The sequence below is a fragment of the Acaromyces ingoldii genome, assembly GCF_003144295.1.
Source record: "Acaromyces ingoldii strain MCA 4198 unplaced genomic scaffold FA10scaffold_8, whole genome shotgun sequence".
NCBI classification, from domain to species: domain Eukaryota; kingdom Fungi; phylum Basidiomycota; class Exobasidiomycetes; order Exobasidiales; family Cryptobasidiaceae; genus Acaromyces; species Acaromyces ingoldii.
Window position 1 is genome coordinate 831,346 of NW_020290254.1, and position 14,216 is coordinate 845,561.

Below are 14,216 nucleotides of genomic sequence, written 5' to 3' on the forward strand. Positions count from 1 at the left end.
CGCTTTCCTTGCTAAGTCGAGCGTGAGGCGATTCGTTAATGAGCAAACCCTCGGTAGCTATCGTCGGTGCCGGTCCTTCAGGTCTTGCAGCAGCACATCACCTTGCTGAGTCACACCATGTGTCTCTGTACGATTGCCGAGCATGCATGGGCGGAGTGTGGGCTCTGCAGCCGGAGCAGGGGCAGGCGTACGACTGGCTCGAGACCAACACGCCTCGGCAATTGTTTGCCTACCCCGGATTTCCCCTGACGAAAGATGACGCCGAAGGTGACAAGAGCAGCAGACCGAGCGCCTACATCACAGCGCAGACGGCTCAACGGTACTACGCCAGGTTCGCAAAGGAGATGCGCCTCAACGACAGCGAAGGTGGAGGCCGACTGGCAAAACTTGAGCTTAGCACCCGCGTAGTCAAGCTGCGGAGATGTAGTGAAGGACAGAGTGGCAGCGACGCCAGTGGCGGAGGTCGCAATATCCTTGAAGATTGCCGATGGTGCCTGGAGACCGAGCACGGTGCCGTGCATCACTACCACCGAGTCGTCTTAGCTTTGGGCGCCTTCAGCACTCCATCGATGCCACCCGTGCTCAGCGAGCTGCAAAGCACAGGAGTCCGAGTCCTGCATTCTAGCCAGCTTGCCCAGGCATCATCCTGCGAGCTCCTGGAGAAAGCACACCGAGTTATCGTCGTGGGGAGCGGCAAGAGTGCTCTCGATGTGGTAGCCAAAGCAGGACAAAGCAAAGAGTTGCTGCTGATCGGAGGCGCGATGGATGTGTGGCCGCTTCCGAGCGGGACCTGGCCAGCCTGGACATCTCGATTGCCCCTCATCAGCCGCCTCAGCCCCTGGTCAGGATCCCCTCGACAGAGCTACAGCGAGACAATGATGCGCTTCTTTTGGGGTCAGATGGCAAAGTCTTCCTTCGTCCTGCAGGATACAGAGAGCAAGGGCGTGGGAGATGACGGCGAGAGAGGGTGGGAGCAGATCATGCGGTCTTCGGCCAGGATCTTTCCCTCACCTCGAGAGCTGGAGAACACTACGTGCCGCATGGTACACGCCAGATGCGGCGCGTTCGCCGAGCTCGGGAGGGGCAAGTACGCCCTGCTAGGTACCAGGTCATGTCAGCAGGAAGAAGAGATCATCACCGAGGTCGATCAGGAGAAAGATGTGATTGTGGCATGTACAGGCTACTCGCGCGCAGACGTGGCGATGCGCGAGTTGCTGGGCGCTCATTTGGCCGACGAGCTGGGCTTGGGAGGACAGGGCGATAGAGAATGGACGCTGGCTCTCAACGAAGCGCTGGAAGAGGCTAGGCGCTGCGTCCCCATCCTCTCTCACTTGCACCACTTCTCTCCCTTGCAAGAGACCATTCGTCTCTACAGGCACATGGTCCCCCTGGATTATTCCAAGCGCGACTTTGCTGTTCTCGGCCTTCCGCAGACCCTCAGCGCAGCCATCGTGGCGGAGGTACAGGCCCGCTGGCTAGAAGCCTATTTCCAAGGTCGCATGCCGCAACGAGACAGTAGCCGAGAAGATATTGTCAAGAGCACCGCCAGCATGGTCGCTGCTTCTCTGGCACGCTATGGCACTGGAGACGCCAGGATGGGGACCAACATGTCTCTCGAGCTGGCCTGGTACGCTGACGTGATCTGCAAAGACGTCGACGGCCGAGAGAGAAGTGGAAAACGCTGTTCTCTACGGCCTTTGAATTCGCACGAATGGAGCCAAGAAAGAGAGAATATTACATAACCATCCTACTAGAGACTCGGAGCGTACGACTTTGCAATTTGAAATTCCCTCAGCTTGCCAGAGGCAATCGGGCTCTTGTTCGCTCGCTCCTATCTACGACCGTCGTAACATTCCCCTCTCGACGCTGGACGATGTTGAAGTCGGCGCAAGACTACTATGGTCAAACGATCAAGGCGACCAGTGAGCTGAAAACGACTGCGTGCTGCAGTCCGGCGCCCAAAGAGGCTGCCATCCGAGACGCACTGAAGCAAGTCCACGCGGACGTTTCCAACCGCTACTACGGCTGTGGCTCACCTTTCCCCGCGCCTGTCGATTGTCTCAGGGGCAGAACTGTCCTGGATCTGGGCTGCGGCACGGGCCGTGACTGCTTTGTGCTGTCGCAGCTCGTTGGCGAGCGAGGACGTGTCATTGGCATAGACGCCACGCGAGAGCAGCTTGACGTCGGCCGGGCCGCCCTGGCGTGGCACAAGGGCAGACATCCTACCTCGTCGCCAATCGAGTTCCACGAGGGCGACATTTCCGATCTTCACTCCCTTGTTTCCTCAGATAGCGTCGACTTCGTCGTGTCCAACTGTGTTCTCAATCTTGCAGAGGACAAGAAGAGCGTCTTTGCCGAGATCGCCAGGGTACTGAGGCCGAGTGGCGAGCTCCACTTTGCCGACGTGTTTGTCGACCGACGACTGGACACGGCGCTCAAGGAAGATCCGGTGCTGCTCGGCGAGTGCCTGGCGGGGGCCCACTACCAGCAAGATCTGTCCGCCATGATGCACGAGCTCGGCTTCGGCGAGATGCAGGTGCTGAATCGGAAATCCATCGAGGTGGCCGATGGTCACATCCGAGCGCAGCTGGGCCCGGCCAACTTTGAATCGCTGACAGTCAAAGTCAAGCTGGGCGTCTGATCTTGTAGCATAAGCCTCAACGATAATACCACGCATAGATTGTCCTTGGCGATACACCTGCCCACCACGCGAGCATATACACTTGGTTGAGGAGCGTGTTACGCCACACACCCTTTTTCTTCCATCGCCGGGGGCTTGTGATGACGGAGAGATTGAGGATGCAGAGCGAATCTCTTTCTCTCAGCAGAGAGCATCTCTTGGCCTTGCTCTTGGCCGCTCGCTGATACCTCGCCAGCAGGTCCACGTCCTCCATCATGGGCAGCGTCTCGTCGATGCCTCCGATTCGGTCTAGCTCCTGGCTCCTGACAAAGTAGGCCTGGTCACCATAGGGCAATCTGGCCCAGCTTGCTCGGAGATTGGCCACGAGGAGCATGATGCGGAGCTTGGAGTCGATGGGCTCGGGCAGGGCCAGCCGAAAGCATCCGAGCATGAGCGTGGGATGACGCGCATCCGCCTCTACGATGGCCTGGTCCCAGGCGGCCGGAAGCAGCGTGTCTGCGTGGAGAAAGAGAACGAGACGACTGGTTGATGCTGCAATCTTGGCTCCCATGCTCATCTGCTTGCCTCTCGAAGGAACGGGCGAAGCGAGGACCCTCAGCGTGCGATATCGCACTCTGAGACTGGAAATGACTCGCAGTGTGGCATCCTTGCTTCCCCCATCGACCACGATCACCTCTGGGCTCGCGATGGAGGCAGTCGAAAAGAGGCGCTCCACTGTCGCTTCGATGGCCAGAGCCTCGTTGAGGCAGGGAATGACGACGGTGATGGGATGACTCCCGTGGCGTACTTGGGCCTTCTGTGATGCTGGAGCTGCTGATCGGTGCATCATTGTAGTGCATCTCCACTCTGTCCCTTCATCCGCGGATGGGATGTGCGCTGCAGAGCACGCGTCGGTCTTTGAAATTCAACAGGTTCCTGGAGCACCCCTGATCCATGCGATGGAGGAAATTGTTCTTCATTTCTAAACGCAGCCACACCTCCTACCTCGATGGAGGCCACGGCGCTGCACCACATCTGCGTGGTTGCAAAATACCCGTATCTGGGCACCGTCAAGACACGGTTGGAGCCCGCGCTGGGCAAAGGCGGCGCACGAGACTTTGCGGAGCTCGCCCTGATCGAGACACTGCAAAGCTTCGTCGGTGTTGCGTTATCCCGCCTCGTCTGGTCGTATGCCCCAGCGGTAGCTCAAGCCGATGTGGAGAGGCTGCTGAGGGACAACGACCTGTCACAAGACTGCGATGCGCAGCCACAGCCCGATGCTGGCGATCTGGGTGATCGACTGGCCGCCGCGGTGGCTTCTTGCTCGCGTCCAATGAAAGCAGCTACTGGCACCTGCACTCTCGTGGGCACCGACTGCTTTGCGCTGAAGCGGGAACACGTGCACAGAGCGATACAGCGGGTACAGGATGGACTAGGCAAAACGGCATATATGATACCGGCCAGCGATGGTGGCTACGTGCTCCTGACAGTGCCCCTCGGTCTAGACTCAGCCAAGGCCTTTGGAAACATCAGATGGTCATGCCCGCAGACGGCGGAAGATCAAAGTAGGCGGCTGTCGGAACTAGGACTGGACGTCGAGCTAGGCCCCACGCTCCAAGACGTCGACGAACCCGGCGATCTTGCCTCTGTTGTCGAAGGCGACTCCACCTCGTTTCCTCGCACGCGGCAATGGCTTGCACGGTGGTCTCTGCTGGACACTCACGGTCACGGTCAAGGAATAGGGAAAGCAGTTCAAGGAAGGTAGATTGTTTAAATTATACCAAAGTACCACCGCAGCTCGATCCGCTGCCTGCTGTGCATCCGTAGCAGTGCTTTGCCGTGGTGATTGCTCTGCCGGCGAGTTCGTCGATGGACCCGATGGACCAGACATCTCTCGGCACCGAGGATAAGTTGAGGGCCGCGTTAAAGTCGCAGTCGTAGATGGTGCCATCCCACTGCACGTTGACCGTGTCTCTGCACATGAGTCCTGGCAATGTCGCTGCGTTGAAGTTGGCGGCGAGGTCGCTCATGTAGGCGGATAGTCCTCCACTCCTCTCCAGGTCGTCGGCAAAGCGTTTGATGGGCATGTTGGTCAAGGCCAGGAGCGAGTCGAAGACAATTCCATGCTCGTCTCTCAACCGAGACCGATAGTCGGCCTCGAGCTGAGCTTGCGGCGGCGGCAGGAAAGCGCCCCCCGGATTGTAAACGAGGTCCAACCGAAGCCCCTCGTCGCGTCCGTAGCCCAGCCGGTTGAGGATGCGAATGGCCTCGACGCTTGGGGAACCAGTCAGCGTGCATGCCTGCGGCTCCCTTCTCTCAATGCTCACCTGTCTTTGTGTACTCGCTTTCCGCGCTGCTTGTCTGTGTTGTCTTCCGTGTAGCATGGGAGCGATGCTACGACATGGACGCGATGCTCGGCCAAAAATTGCGCGAGATCCTCCATGCCCTCTTCAAAAAGCACGACGAGGTTGCATCGGTCAATCACCTGCTTTCCCATCGCTGTTGCTCCCGAAACAAGCCGGCGAAAGTGGGGGTTGAGCTCGGGCGCGCCTCCCGTGATGTCGAGCGTCGTCGTCGAGGATGATCGCGAGAGCAGCTCGAGGCACCGGTCGACTGTCTTTAGCCCTTTTGTGAGCCTCACTGCACTCACATACGGCTAGTCAGACATACGCACCTCGCCATGCATGTTCTCTCTGCGCTTGGATGGGCTCGACTCTACGTGGCAGTGGCGGCACGTCAGATTGCACAGCTTGCCGATATTGATTTGCAGTGTGATCGGTTGGTCTGCCAGAGAGCTTGTCAGTCAGAGGAAACAACGGACAATGCACATAGACCAACCTGTCAACAGAGGAGAGACTCCTTCCTGCCTCAGCCGTTCTTTGAATGGCAAGACACTCCTGGTCGCTTCTTGGATGGCCTTCGGGAGAGGAGGAGGTTAGCAACAAGGCGACGAAACAACGTGCCTTTACACTGACTTCTGCGCGCCGCTGCTCCTTTTGAGCCTCTCGCCTCCTGACAACGTCCAAGCTCTCGCCCAGTGTCAAGGGTTTGCCGTCGACCGAGTCGATACGGTGGCGAAGCCGCTGACGAGCAGCGTCGGCCACCAACGACGATAGACGGCGAGAGGCGCGCATTGTCTACACTGGTGGAGGTGGGGAAAGGGTTCTGCGCGAGTACACAACCAGTCTATTTGGCTGCATTTCAAATTCAAGAACCACCATCGCGTTCACGAGCATGGCGTGGTTCAACAAAAGACAAGCGCAGCCAAGTCTGCCACGCGGCAGGAGATCCTTGCCACTCCTCGGCCAGACGCTCGCCTTCCATGGACAGGCGCACGATGAGGTCTGCTCTCTGGTGCACGACGTCAACTGCTCCACCGTCAGGCTCAGCGTCCTGGCCCGCGACGTGGCCCTGATCACATCGTACGACGATGCGCTTCAGGTCCTCGATCAGCCATGGTCTCCCTCTGAAAAGGAAACATCTCGAACGAAAGCGTACGAGCAGCTCATGGCGGCATTCTTCTCACCACCGAACCTGCTGCTCGAAGACGAGGACGAAGAGGAGGCAAAAGAGCACAGGCAGGCCTGGGATGCGTGCATGAACCCAAGCCCAGACGGGGCGCAACGTGCAGCATCGTCGATTGTGGCCGACTGGACTGCAAATCTCGCCAAGCAGAATGAGGTGGACATCTACGAAGCTTGTAAGAGCTTGGGCCAATCGCTCGCCCTGGGCACCTTCCTGGGTCTGGCGCGGGGCACGACCGAGTTTGACGAAGCCCAGGCTTGGAGCGAGGATATGCTCAGAGGGCAGTTTTCCCTTCCGGTAGGGTGCGCCGGTCCCGTCTTCTATCCTACCAGAGAGCAGCAGCTAATATGACCGCCTGAAAAACAGCTTCAAGACGCCGCTGTATCAAAATGCTTTTTCGCGCGGCCAGGATGCCAAGCGCAGATTCGACGCCATGGTCCAGCAAAGGATGGCGGCAGGATCATGTCCCTTTTCAGAGCGCGCAAAGGACACGGGCATTGCTGACGCCAGCAACGCTTCGCATCACGCCATGTTCTCCTCCAATCTCGTCGTCAAGGCTTTTGCTTCGCTTGCTGCGGCTCTAGTCCTGCAGTTGTACCGCCAGCAGCCAGGGCAAGCGACGCTGGCGGAGAGGATCAGGAGCCTAGCTACAGACGAGGCAGAAGGTGTCATCTCGGCCGTCGTCACCGAGACTGAGCGCGTATCTCCGCCCATCATTGGCGTCATGCGGACCGTTGTGAAGGACGAGGGCCTATCCTTGCATCGCGCCGGCGTCTGCATCCCCCGTGGTTGGGATGCATGGCCCTACCTACCGCTGGCGAACCGCGACGAGGCGGCATTTGGGCCCGATGCAGCTTGCTTCAGGTGGGACCGCTACCGGAATGGCAAAGGCAGTCACGACGGATGCAAGCAGCCACTTACATTTGGTGCCGGCGTCAAGCCCTGCGGTGGCTCTGCCATCATCAGATCATGGCTCAGGGGCGTGGCCATGCGTCTCATTTCCACACGCATCAGCCTCAACTTCGCAGAGGAGGACCTCGGCGCTGGTGTGCAGGACTGGCTGGGTTGGTATGACCAGCCTAGCAATGCGGGCAAGAGAGCCACATGGAGGGGAAGTGTCAAGCAGCTGCCCACGCAGCGTCCTCACAAGGGCATCCTCGTTGTCATTGCTGAGTCATAAATTCGAGCTGGGCGCTTTTACACTCAAGGCCCTCTCAATGGCGTCCACCATGTTTTGAGCCTTTGTTTGCTCCCGCTGCTCTTGTGTGTCTGCGCTCTTGACCAAGGCGCATGCATTGATCACGTCTCTGCCTACGATCTCTTCCATCTTTGTACCATCGTCGTAAAGCACGGTAGGCAGCCTCGTCGTTTCGACGATCTTGCGCATCTGAAACGCGCAATCTCTTCAGCTTCTCACCGTCATTGCGACAGGTATGACGACATACCCTTTCGTCGAGCTCATCGCGGTGCAGTTGCTGGACGACTAGGCCCATTGACGACTCCATTGTCTTCTTCGCGTCCCGCCAGGCGTCTGTCTCGGTGAGGCGGAGCCCGCCGTGCGTCACCTCGCAGTTGCCGCATGCGCTCTCCCCTTCGCTTCGCTGACCGAACAGCTTCTTGTAGCCATCTGCATCTCACGGCGTTCAGCGCGGTCACCATTCTTAAGAGGGAAGAGAGACTCACATCTGAGCTTGCCCAGCGTCGTTCCGTCGGCATTGTAGACGAGAATCACCCGAGGATGCAAAGTTGCCATTTCGGTGAGGTGGAGAGGAGGTGGACTGAGAATCATGCGAGACGAAGCCGACTCCACACGTGCAGTCGCGCACGGACCAAGAGCGACGAGCGACGTCGCCACTTCTCACGCCTCAGTGGGTGCTGTGTGCGACTTGGCCGGATTATTTAAAGGCATCACGAGCTTTGTTGCCTTCCACCGTCCACAAAAGGGTGCATACTCTTCTTCTCGTGCGGCGTTGTACTATCTTTCATCGTTGGAAATCAATCTCTGTGATCTGCGCCGTTGACTTTGTCCGGTTCGCGGCACGGACACCTACGAACTTGCTGCAGTGCGCTTTTCGCTTCACCAGCAAGAGTAGCGCACTTGTGCTCTTTGATCTGTCACAACAGTGCTATGAATCAGCAGCAATTTTGGTACCAAAACAAGTAAAACATGGAATCGTAGGGGTGGCCCAGCCTTTCCAGCGCGGACCTTGCATGGATCGTGGGAGCCGGATGTCTTTGGTGGAGCTCCAATGCCGCTAGACGTGACCCCTAGGACAGATCTACAAAGGCCGCCGAGTATACTGAGCAGGTCGGCGGGTGTCCCGCAGGTCGGCGGATGTCCCGCAGAAGCAGCGGTGGAAAATCGGCAAGATCTGCAGCGCGCACAGATCCAAGCATCAGTAATTGGCTAGTCTCCGCCGGAACCTGCAGGAACACGCGGACATCCGTCGCCGACCGCGACTTTCCGACGCGTTGCCGTGAGCTGCTGGCCCTATATAAGCAAGGCTGTTTGCCTTCATTGGCAAAGCACAACTTCAAGATGCGCAACACTCTCATTGCCGCCTCACTCGCCGCCGCCGCTTGTGCTTTCTCCCAGAGCGTGGCCTCGCCCGTCGAAAGGCGCGTCACCGCACCGGGCAAGTGCCAGCAGGCGGGCACGGGCCGCTTTGGCACGTTCAGTGTGTCGCCCAGCAGCAACGTTGTCCGCAACCAGGTGTGTGTCTGTGCAAGACGAGTACGATGATGAGTCTGACCCTTTGCCTGGCAGCCCATTACGATCCACTATGAGCAGGACTGCGCCAAGGCGGCCAATGTGTACCCCAAGCAGCTCACCGTGACCATCGAGGGTGGAGGCGGCGACCCGCTCCAGTCCGTGGCCTCACTGCCAATTCCTGCCCAGGAGCTTGGCAAGCCCATCACGCTGGAGACGAGCGTCCCCAACGGCCCGCTTCCCTATGGTGATGGCAGTGGCCTCATCATTGCGGGTACCATTGAGTACACCAAGCAGGGCGTCGCCGATGTCACGTACCTGTACCGCTTCAGCCAGCCCTTTTCCATCAACGAGACAGCTCCGCCCTTCTCGGGCCAGTCGTAGCGTTGGTTTCAGTTCCATTTCATCCTCTTCTTCCATTAGCCACTCTCAACTTTAGCGAGTAAGGTCCATAATTGCGCAAGTCCAATCGCGCAAGCTGAGACCGGGGATTTCAACAGCCTGTGCCGTGCCCTTCTAATGTAATGACCGTCAACCCCATTTCCAGCATTGTTGCATTGTTACACTGCTTGATGAACGGCCACACGCAGTGAAACTGTCTGCCGCTCGCCACGCCCCACCTGGCTTCGTTCGCAGCATGCCCGTGGGAGGTGCAAAGACGTAAAGCGAGATAGTGGCTGGCGACGAGGATGCGGAGGCTTCTGACAGAGCCATACCTCCATGCCTTCGACACCGCTCCTGAATACCTGACTCGAAGGCAAAACTGTGGCTCCTAAATAGCATGAGGACAGGGTCGCGCTCCGAATACCAAGCAGTGAATTGACGGTCGGGTTGCCAACGCGACGAAGTCGCTTTGCTGAGTCTTCCATCGCAGAGGTTGTTACGGAAGACAATGTATGTGCACACGTGGTGCAGGTCAAGCTTTCGATACGTGGCGTGATTTTTAAACGGACTCTCCTTCATGTCAACCCTAATCAGGCTCTGCAAATCCTACCATTCAGTCATCTACGTCGAAGAGGACGTTCCACGTCTATCAATTGGTCGACAACACAGACGCGGTCAACGCCTTTTCCACTTAGCTTTTCAATCTTCACACTCAACGATCGATTCTGAAAGCCGTGTCGCGAGTGACAATTGAGGATAGCCAGCCAGGGTGATGCAGAATTTCCTCGTCATAGCCGCAACCGGCACCGTCGGGCGTCCTCTGACGCACAAGCTGCTGGCGATAGGCCACTGCGTACATGTGCTGACCACTCATCCAGACTCGGAGCGCGCACTTGAGCTCGCACGTGCAGGCGCGAAGATTTTTCGAGGCGCTCTGGACGACAAAGCTGCCATTGCCGCCGCCGCCGCCACCTGCACTGGCGTGTATCTGAATCCTACCCCTGCATCCTTAGCCGATCACCACTTGGAAGTCACGTACGCGCAGAACATCATTGAAGCATCGCGAGCGGCGGGTATACGCTTTTGTGTGTTTCAATCGGTGCAAAATACGCACAGCATCGCGACCATGCCCGAATGGCAAGAGTGGATTAGCAGCGCAGGCGTCGTGGCCGACTACTGGAATAGGAAAATGAGTATACAAGAAACTGTCAGGACAGCTGGTTTTGACTGTTGGGCAGCCATACAAGGTTCAATGCACTTCTCAAACTTCGGTGCTCGATATCTTGCGATGTCATTTCCTGGAGTGCGCGATCATCCCGTCGGCACACTCAGCTTCCCGGTACAAGTAGACACCGTCCTGGATCTAGTCGACCCTGTCGATCTGGCAGAGATAGCGACACGCGTGCTCTTGGATCCACATACTTTCAATGGCTTGGCCTTCAACGCTGTCGGCGAGAAAATGACGCTGGCACAAATTGCCGCCGTCATTGCCAAGCATGCGAACAAGCCAATGCGTGCCGAGCACCCCGATCCGGAAAGTGTGAAGGCCAAGCGGGCCACAGACCTGCAAGCTGGCAACGGCGAGGTTTTGGCCATCTTTGCAAACCGCACAGACATTAGTGTGTGTCAAGCGCTTGGCATCGAATTCAACACCCTTGATAAATTTCTCGAGAAAAGGCAAGACGAACTGCGAGAGGTCGTCGCATAGCGCATTTCAAAGTTCTTTGTCAGGTACGTCAATTGCGGGAACAAACCGTGCCATACAAATGTGAACACCGCGTGGTCTACACTTTCAACAGAATTGTTCCTCCGCAAAGTACTGTACTGTACAGTACTTTTGTCCACCACGCCGTTCCGGCCGGGCACAGCGTTATCCGACATTGATGAGTTGATGTGTCATGGCAATCGAACTATGACCATATCTCAGATGTAATAAACTTGTCGACCAGACTATTTTACAGAAAATAGGTGCTCTAAGAGAACCCAGATCCATTCCACTGTTGCTTGGAGTAATCAATGATCTGCGCCTGGAGAGCACCGCCCTTCGCTGGTTTGCCATTATTGATTGGGCGAGTGAGCCGATTGGCGCCCTTTTGCACGTTGAACTTGGCCAGAAGAATCTGATCAGAACTCTGCTGCGTGTTGTTAACAATACCCCAGAAGGAGGCATCGAGCTCGTTTGGACGGACATCGAGAGTAAAGTAGCCCCGGTGGCCGCCTTCGGCAAAGGCAAGGTTCCGATTGATCGAAACAAGCTTCTCAGCCTGAGCTACGTATTGGGCAGGCGTCAGTTTAGCACCATAGGAACTGGGCGAGGAGACGGCCGTGCCGGCAAATTCGACAGCAAGGGCACCTCTGCCGGTGCTCGGGTCGTACAGGTCCGTTCGGTTCTCCCACTCCTGATAGATGGCATCGTACACCCAGGCAGCATGGCTGTCACCGGAGAGGAGAATGACATTTTGAATGTCGTTGGCGCGGATAGTGTCAAAGAGCCGCCGTCGGTTGGCCTCGTAGCCGTCCCAGGCATCGTAATCGACGGGGAAATCCGCCTCGCCGTAATTAAGATGGTTGACGATAATCTGCTGGCCTATCAGCTTCCATGTGGCGCCACGCTTCTGAGAGTGGATGAGATTGTGGTACAGCCAGCGTTCTTGCTTGCCGCCCATCAGCGATCTAGCCGTGTCGTTGGCCAGACTGGCGACCTCGGCCGTGTTGTAGTAAAGATCGGTGATGTCTCGGTCATAGTTGCGCGTGTCCAGCATGGCAATGTCAGCCAATTTACCATACTGGAATTTGCGCCAGATGCGCAGCGTATCACCTGCTGTGTCGACCTGACGAATTGGCATCCACTCGAAATATGCCTTTACGGCATTCTTCTTGCGCTCGGTAAAGCGTACCCCTTCGACGGTGCCTGCTGCCGTGTCGTTGGAGTCGGCTGTGCCTGCCTTCCACGAATTGTCCGCCACCTCGTGGTCGTCCCAGATGAGCAGCCAGGGCTTCTTCTGGTGCAAGCGCTGCAAATCCGGATCACTTCGGTAAGTAGCATAGCGCAGGCGGTAGTCATCAAGCGTCACAATCTCTCGATTTGGCTGGGGGACACGGTTGAGCGGGCGTCCATCTCCGTAGGCGTCTGGGCTGCCGTCACCTGCGCTTTCGTAGATGTAGTCGCCGACGTGCGCTACGAGGTCAACATCTGACTTTGCGGCCTGCCCAAAGCTGTTGAAGTAGCCAAAGGGGTAGTTGGAGCAGGAAAAGACGGCCATCTTCAGCGAGCCGACTGTTTCGTCGTCGGGCGAAGGCATCGTGGTGAAGGTACCCGTGGGCGAGACGAGGCTGTGGTCGTGACAACCAAAAAATCGGTAGTAGTAGCGCGTCTTTGGCTCGGGCAACTGCGTTTCTACCTTGAAGCTGTAGTCAACGTCCGATGTGGTCCACGCATACGAGCTGTCGACGAGGTCTTTCTCATGCCAGCTGTCCTTGACTTTGCTCGTCTGATAGCGAAGACAGATCGGTTCCACTGTGTCGGCATCCTTGGGCACGGGATGAGTCCAGAGAATAGCGCTGTCGTCCAGCGGATCACCGGAAGCGACGCCATAAGGAAAAGTGAATGAGCCGTGGTAGCTGTCCTGTCCATCGATGCCCTTGGCCGAGTCGTAGTCGATGACAAGCTGATCGGCAGCATGCCCGCCTCGTGCGCTCTCAAGAGAACGCCGTCCGAGCGTCGATCTCTTCACTATTTTTGCGCCTATATGATCAATGTCATGCGCCAGGCTACTGGTCGTCAGTGTGGGTGAGCGGTAGGCGATGTTGCGTTGCAGGGGCGCGAAGCCAGCCACGAAGCCCACGAGCGGCAGCAAAAGAGCAAGAACCGGGAGCATTTTCGCAGGGAGCCTGAGCTTGGTGAAGTGATGTCCTCGAATGCATCCGCGAAGGAGCTTCGCCCACTCCTATATACTATTCATTGCCACCCTTCGCGCGCTCTTCAGTCAGTCCTGTCAATCCGTCGCTGATTTCGGTTTCCGGCATGCTTCTTTAGCGTGGAACGTGCCCTCCCCCACTTCCGGACTTAAGGCAGCTTCAGACAGGACACAGCGCTGGAGCCACATCTTTGCTTGGTAATCAACCATTTTTTATTTGTCCACTGCACACTGATAGAACTCTCGCACGGACTATGCACAATTTTTCCGTGTGTCGGTCGTTCCTGAGGTTCTGAGTGCCGTGAGATGAAGCACCGTGCAAATGGGTCCGCCTGTTCATTGTTTAGCCTATCGCGATAGCGGACTGAAACAGAAGGGGAGCCTAGATAAATTGGTAGACTACATACTCGGTCGCACAGCTTGTCACTGTGAGCTCATAGGTCAGGTCCTGCAATGATTTTGCAGAAAAGTGCAGCTGCTGCAATGCAGAGCGAGAGGAAATCTTTGGCGCTCGTCGCAGTACAAACGTCGACGAGTTTGCATGGCATGGCAAAGAGGAATTGCCTTATTCACAGCGTCGACTCTAGTGACCTCAAGCTGAGGATCTCACCTGGCAAAAACGCACAGCGTGAATACTGATGCAAGATATTCTAAATGAAGGCTCAAAAGTATCAAAAGTAGAGAAGGGCTAAAAGAGCACTTCACCAAGTCATGATTGCAGTGACTTCTTCATTGACCTTGCACAGCCTTCGGATCACTTGTCATACTGCTTCGAACTAGATTTTATGCAGTGTCGCCTCTCCGCTATGTGAGCGTTGGTGCTGAGTGGCTTCGACAGGGCGGACGAATGTCGCTGCCTAGCTTGCCCGCATGGACGCTCGCAAGGCGAGTCAGGACGCCATGAACCCCTTTGACTCGAGGTTACAGTTGTAATGGACCTTTCCGTTTCTCAATTACGCTAGGGTTTAGGGTTAGGGTTAGGGTTAGGGTTAGGGTTAGGGTTAGGGTTAGGGTTAGGGTTAGGGTTAGGGTTAGGGTTAGGGTTAGGGTTAGGGTTAGG

At 56.9% G+C, this 14,216-nt stretch overlaps 9 protein-coding genes across 9 annotated transcripts; 5 read left to right on the plus strand and 4 right to left on the minus strand.

The window, feature by feature from the left end:
- Positions 1–146: 146 nt before the first annotated feature.
- FA10DRAFT_289326 (hypothetical protein) lies at positions 147–2,641 on the plus strand (the record flags this gene model as incomplete). The annotated part of the gene is made up of 2 exons (XM_025524280.1): positions 147–1,627; positions 1,951–2,641. The coding sequence occupies 2 exons, from the start codon at positions 147–149 to the stop codon at positions 2,639–2,641; spliced, it is 2,172 nt and encodes a 723-aa protein (XP_025374464.1).
- Positions 2,440–3,540, minus strand: FA10DRAFT_198831 (nucleotide-diphospho-sugar transferase). Its single transcript, XM_025518428.1, has one exon. It carries the CDS (start codon positions 3,468–3,470, stop codon positions 2,658–2,660), a length of 813 nt encoding a protein of 270 aa, XP_025374465.1. The 5' UTR covers positions 3,471–3,540; the 3' UTR covers positions 2,440–2,657.
- A 6-nt stretch (positions 3,541–3,546) lies between these two features.
- On the plus strand, positions 3,547–4,569 carry FA10DRAFT_198978 (hypothetical protein). Its single transcript, XM_025518429.1, has one exon. The coding sequence runs from the start codon at positions 3,630–3,632 to the stop codon at positions 4,383–4,385; it is 756 nt and encodes a 251-aa protein (XP_025374466.1). The 5' UTR covers positions 3,547–3,629; the 3' UTR covers positions 4,386–4,569.
- Positions 4,396–5,754, minus strand: FA10DRAFT_289329 (radical SAM enzyme; the record flags this gene model as incomplete). Its single annotated transcript, XM_025524281.1, has 5 exons — positions 4,396–4,894; positions 4,948–5,233; positions 5,291–5,404; positions 5,459–5,537; positions 5,596–5,754. The coding sequence occupies 5 exons, from the start codon at positions 5,752–5,754 to the stop codon at positions 4,396–4,398; spliced, it is 1,137 nt and encodes a 378-aa protein (XP_025374467.1).
- Positions 5,695–7,512, plus strand: FA10DRAFT_269844 (cytochrome P450). Its single transcript, XM_025522900.1, has 2 exons — positions 5,695–6,447; positions 6,512–7,512. The coding sequence occupies exons 1-2, from the start codon at positions 5,855–5,857 to the stop codon at positions 7,323–7,325; spliced, it is 1,407 nt and encodes a 468-aa protein (XP_025374468.1). The 5' UTR covers positions 5,695–5,854; the 3' UTR covers positions 7,326–7,512.
- On the minus strand, positions 7,349–7,898 carry FA10DRAFT_289331 (hypothetical protein; the record flags this gene model as incomplete). Its single annotated transcript, XM_025524282.1, has 4 exons — positions 7,349–7,405; positions 7,461–7,532; positions 7,591–7,772; positions 7,829–7,898. 4 exons carry the CDS (start codon positions 7,896–7,898, stop codon positions 7,349–7,351), a joined length of 381 nt encoding a protein of 126 aa, XP_025374469.1.
- Positions 7,899–8,684: 786 nt separating this feature from the next.
- Positions 8,685–9,430, plus strand: FA10DRAFT_304653 (hypothetical protein; the record flags this gene model as incomplete). Its single annotated transcript, XM_025525377.1, has 2 exons — positions 8,685–8,858; positions 8,913–9,430. The coding sequence occupies 2 exons, from the start codon at positions 8,685–8,687 to the stop codon at positions 9,237–9,239; spliced, it is 501 nt and encodes a 166-aa protein (XP_025374470.1). The 3' UTR covers positions 9,240–9,430.
- Positions 9,431–9,857: 427 nt separating this feature from the next.
- On the plus strand, positions 9,858–11,267 carry FA10DRAFT_269846 (NAD(P)-binding protein). Its single transcript, XM_025522901.1, has one exon. It carries the CDS (start codon positions 10,012–10,014, stop codon positions 10,945–10,947), a length of 936 nt encoding a protein of 311 aa, XP_025374471.1. The 5' UTR covers positions 9,858–10,011; the 3' UTR covers positions 10,948–11,267.
- FA10DRAFT_297687 (hypothetical protein) lies at positions 11,115–13,165 on the minus strand. Its single transcript, XM_025524532.1, has one exon. It carries the CDS (start codon positions 13,115–13,117, stop codon positions 11,213–11,215), a length of 1,905 nt encoding a protein of 634 aa, XP_025374472.1. The 5' UTR covers positions 13,118–13,165; the 3' UTR covers positions 11,115–11,212.
- Positions 13,166–14,216: the final 1,051 nt, after the last annotated feature.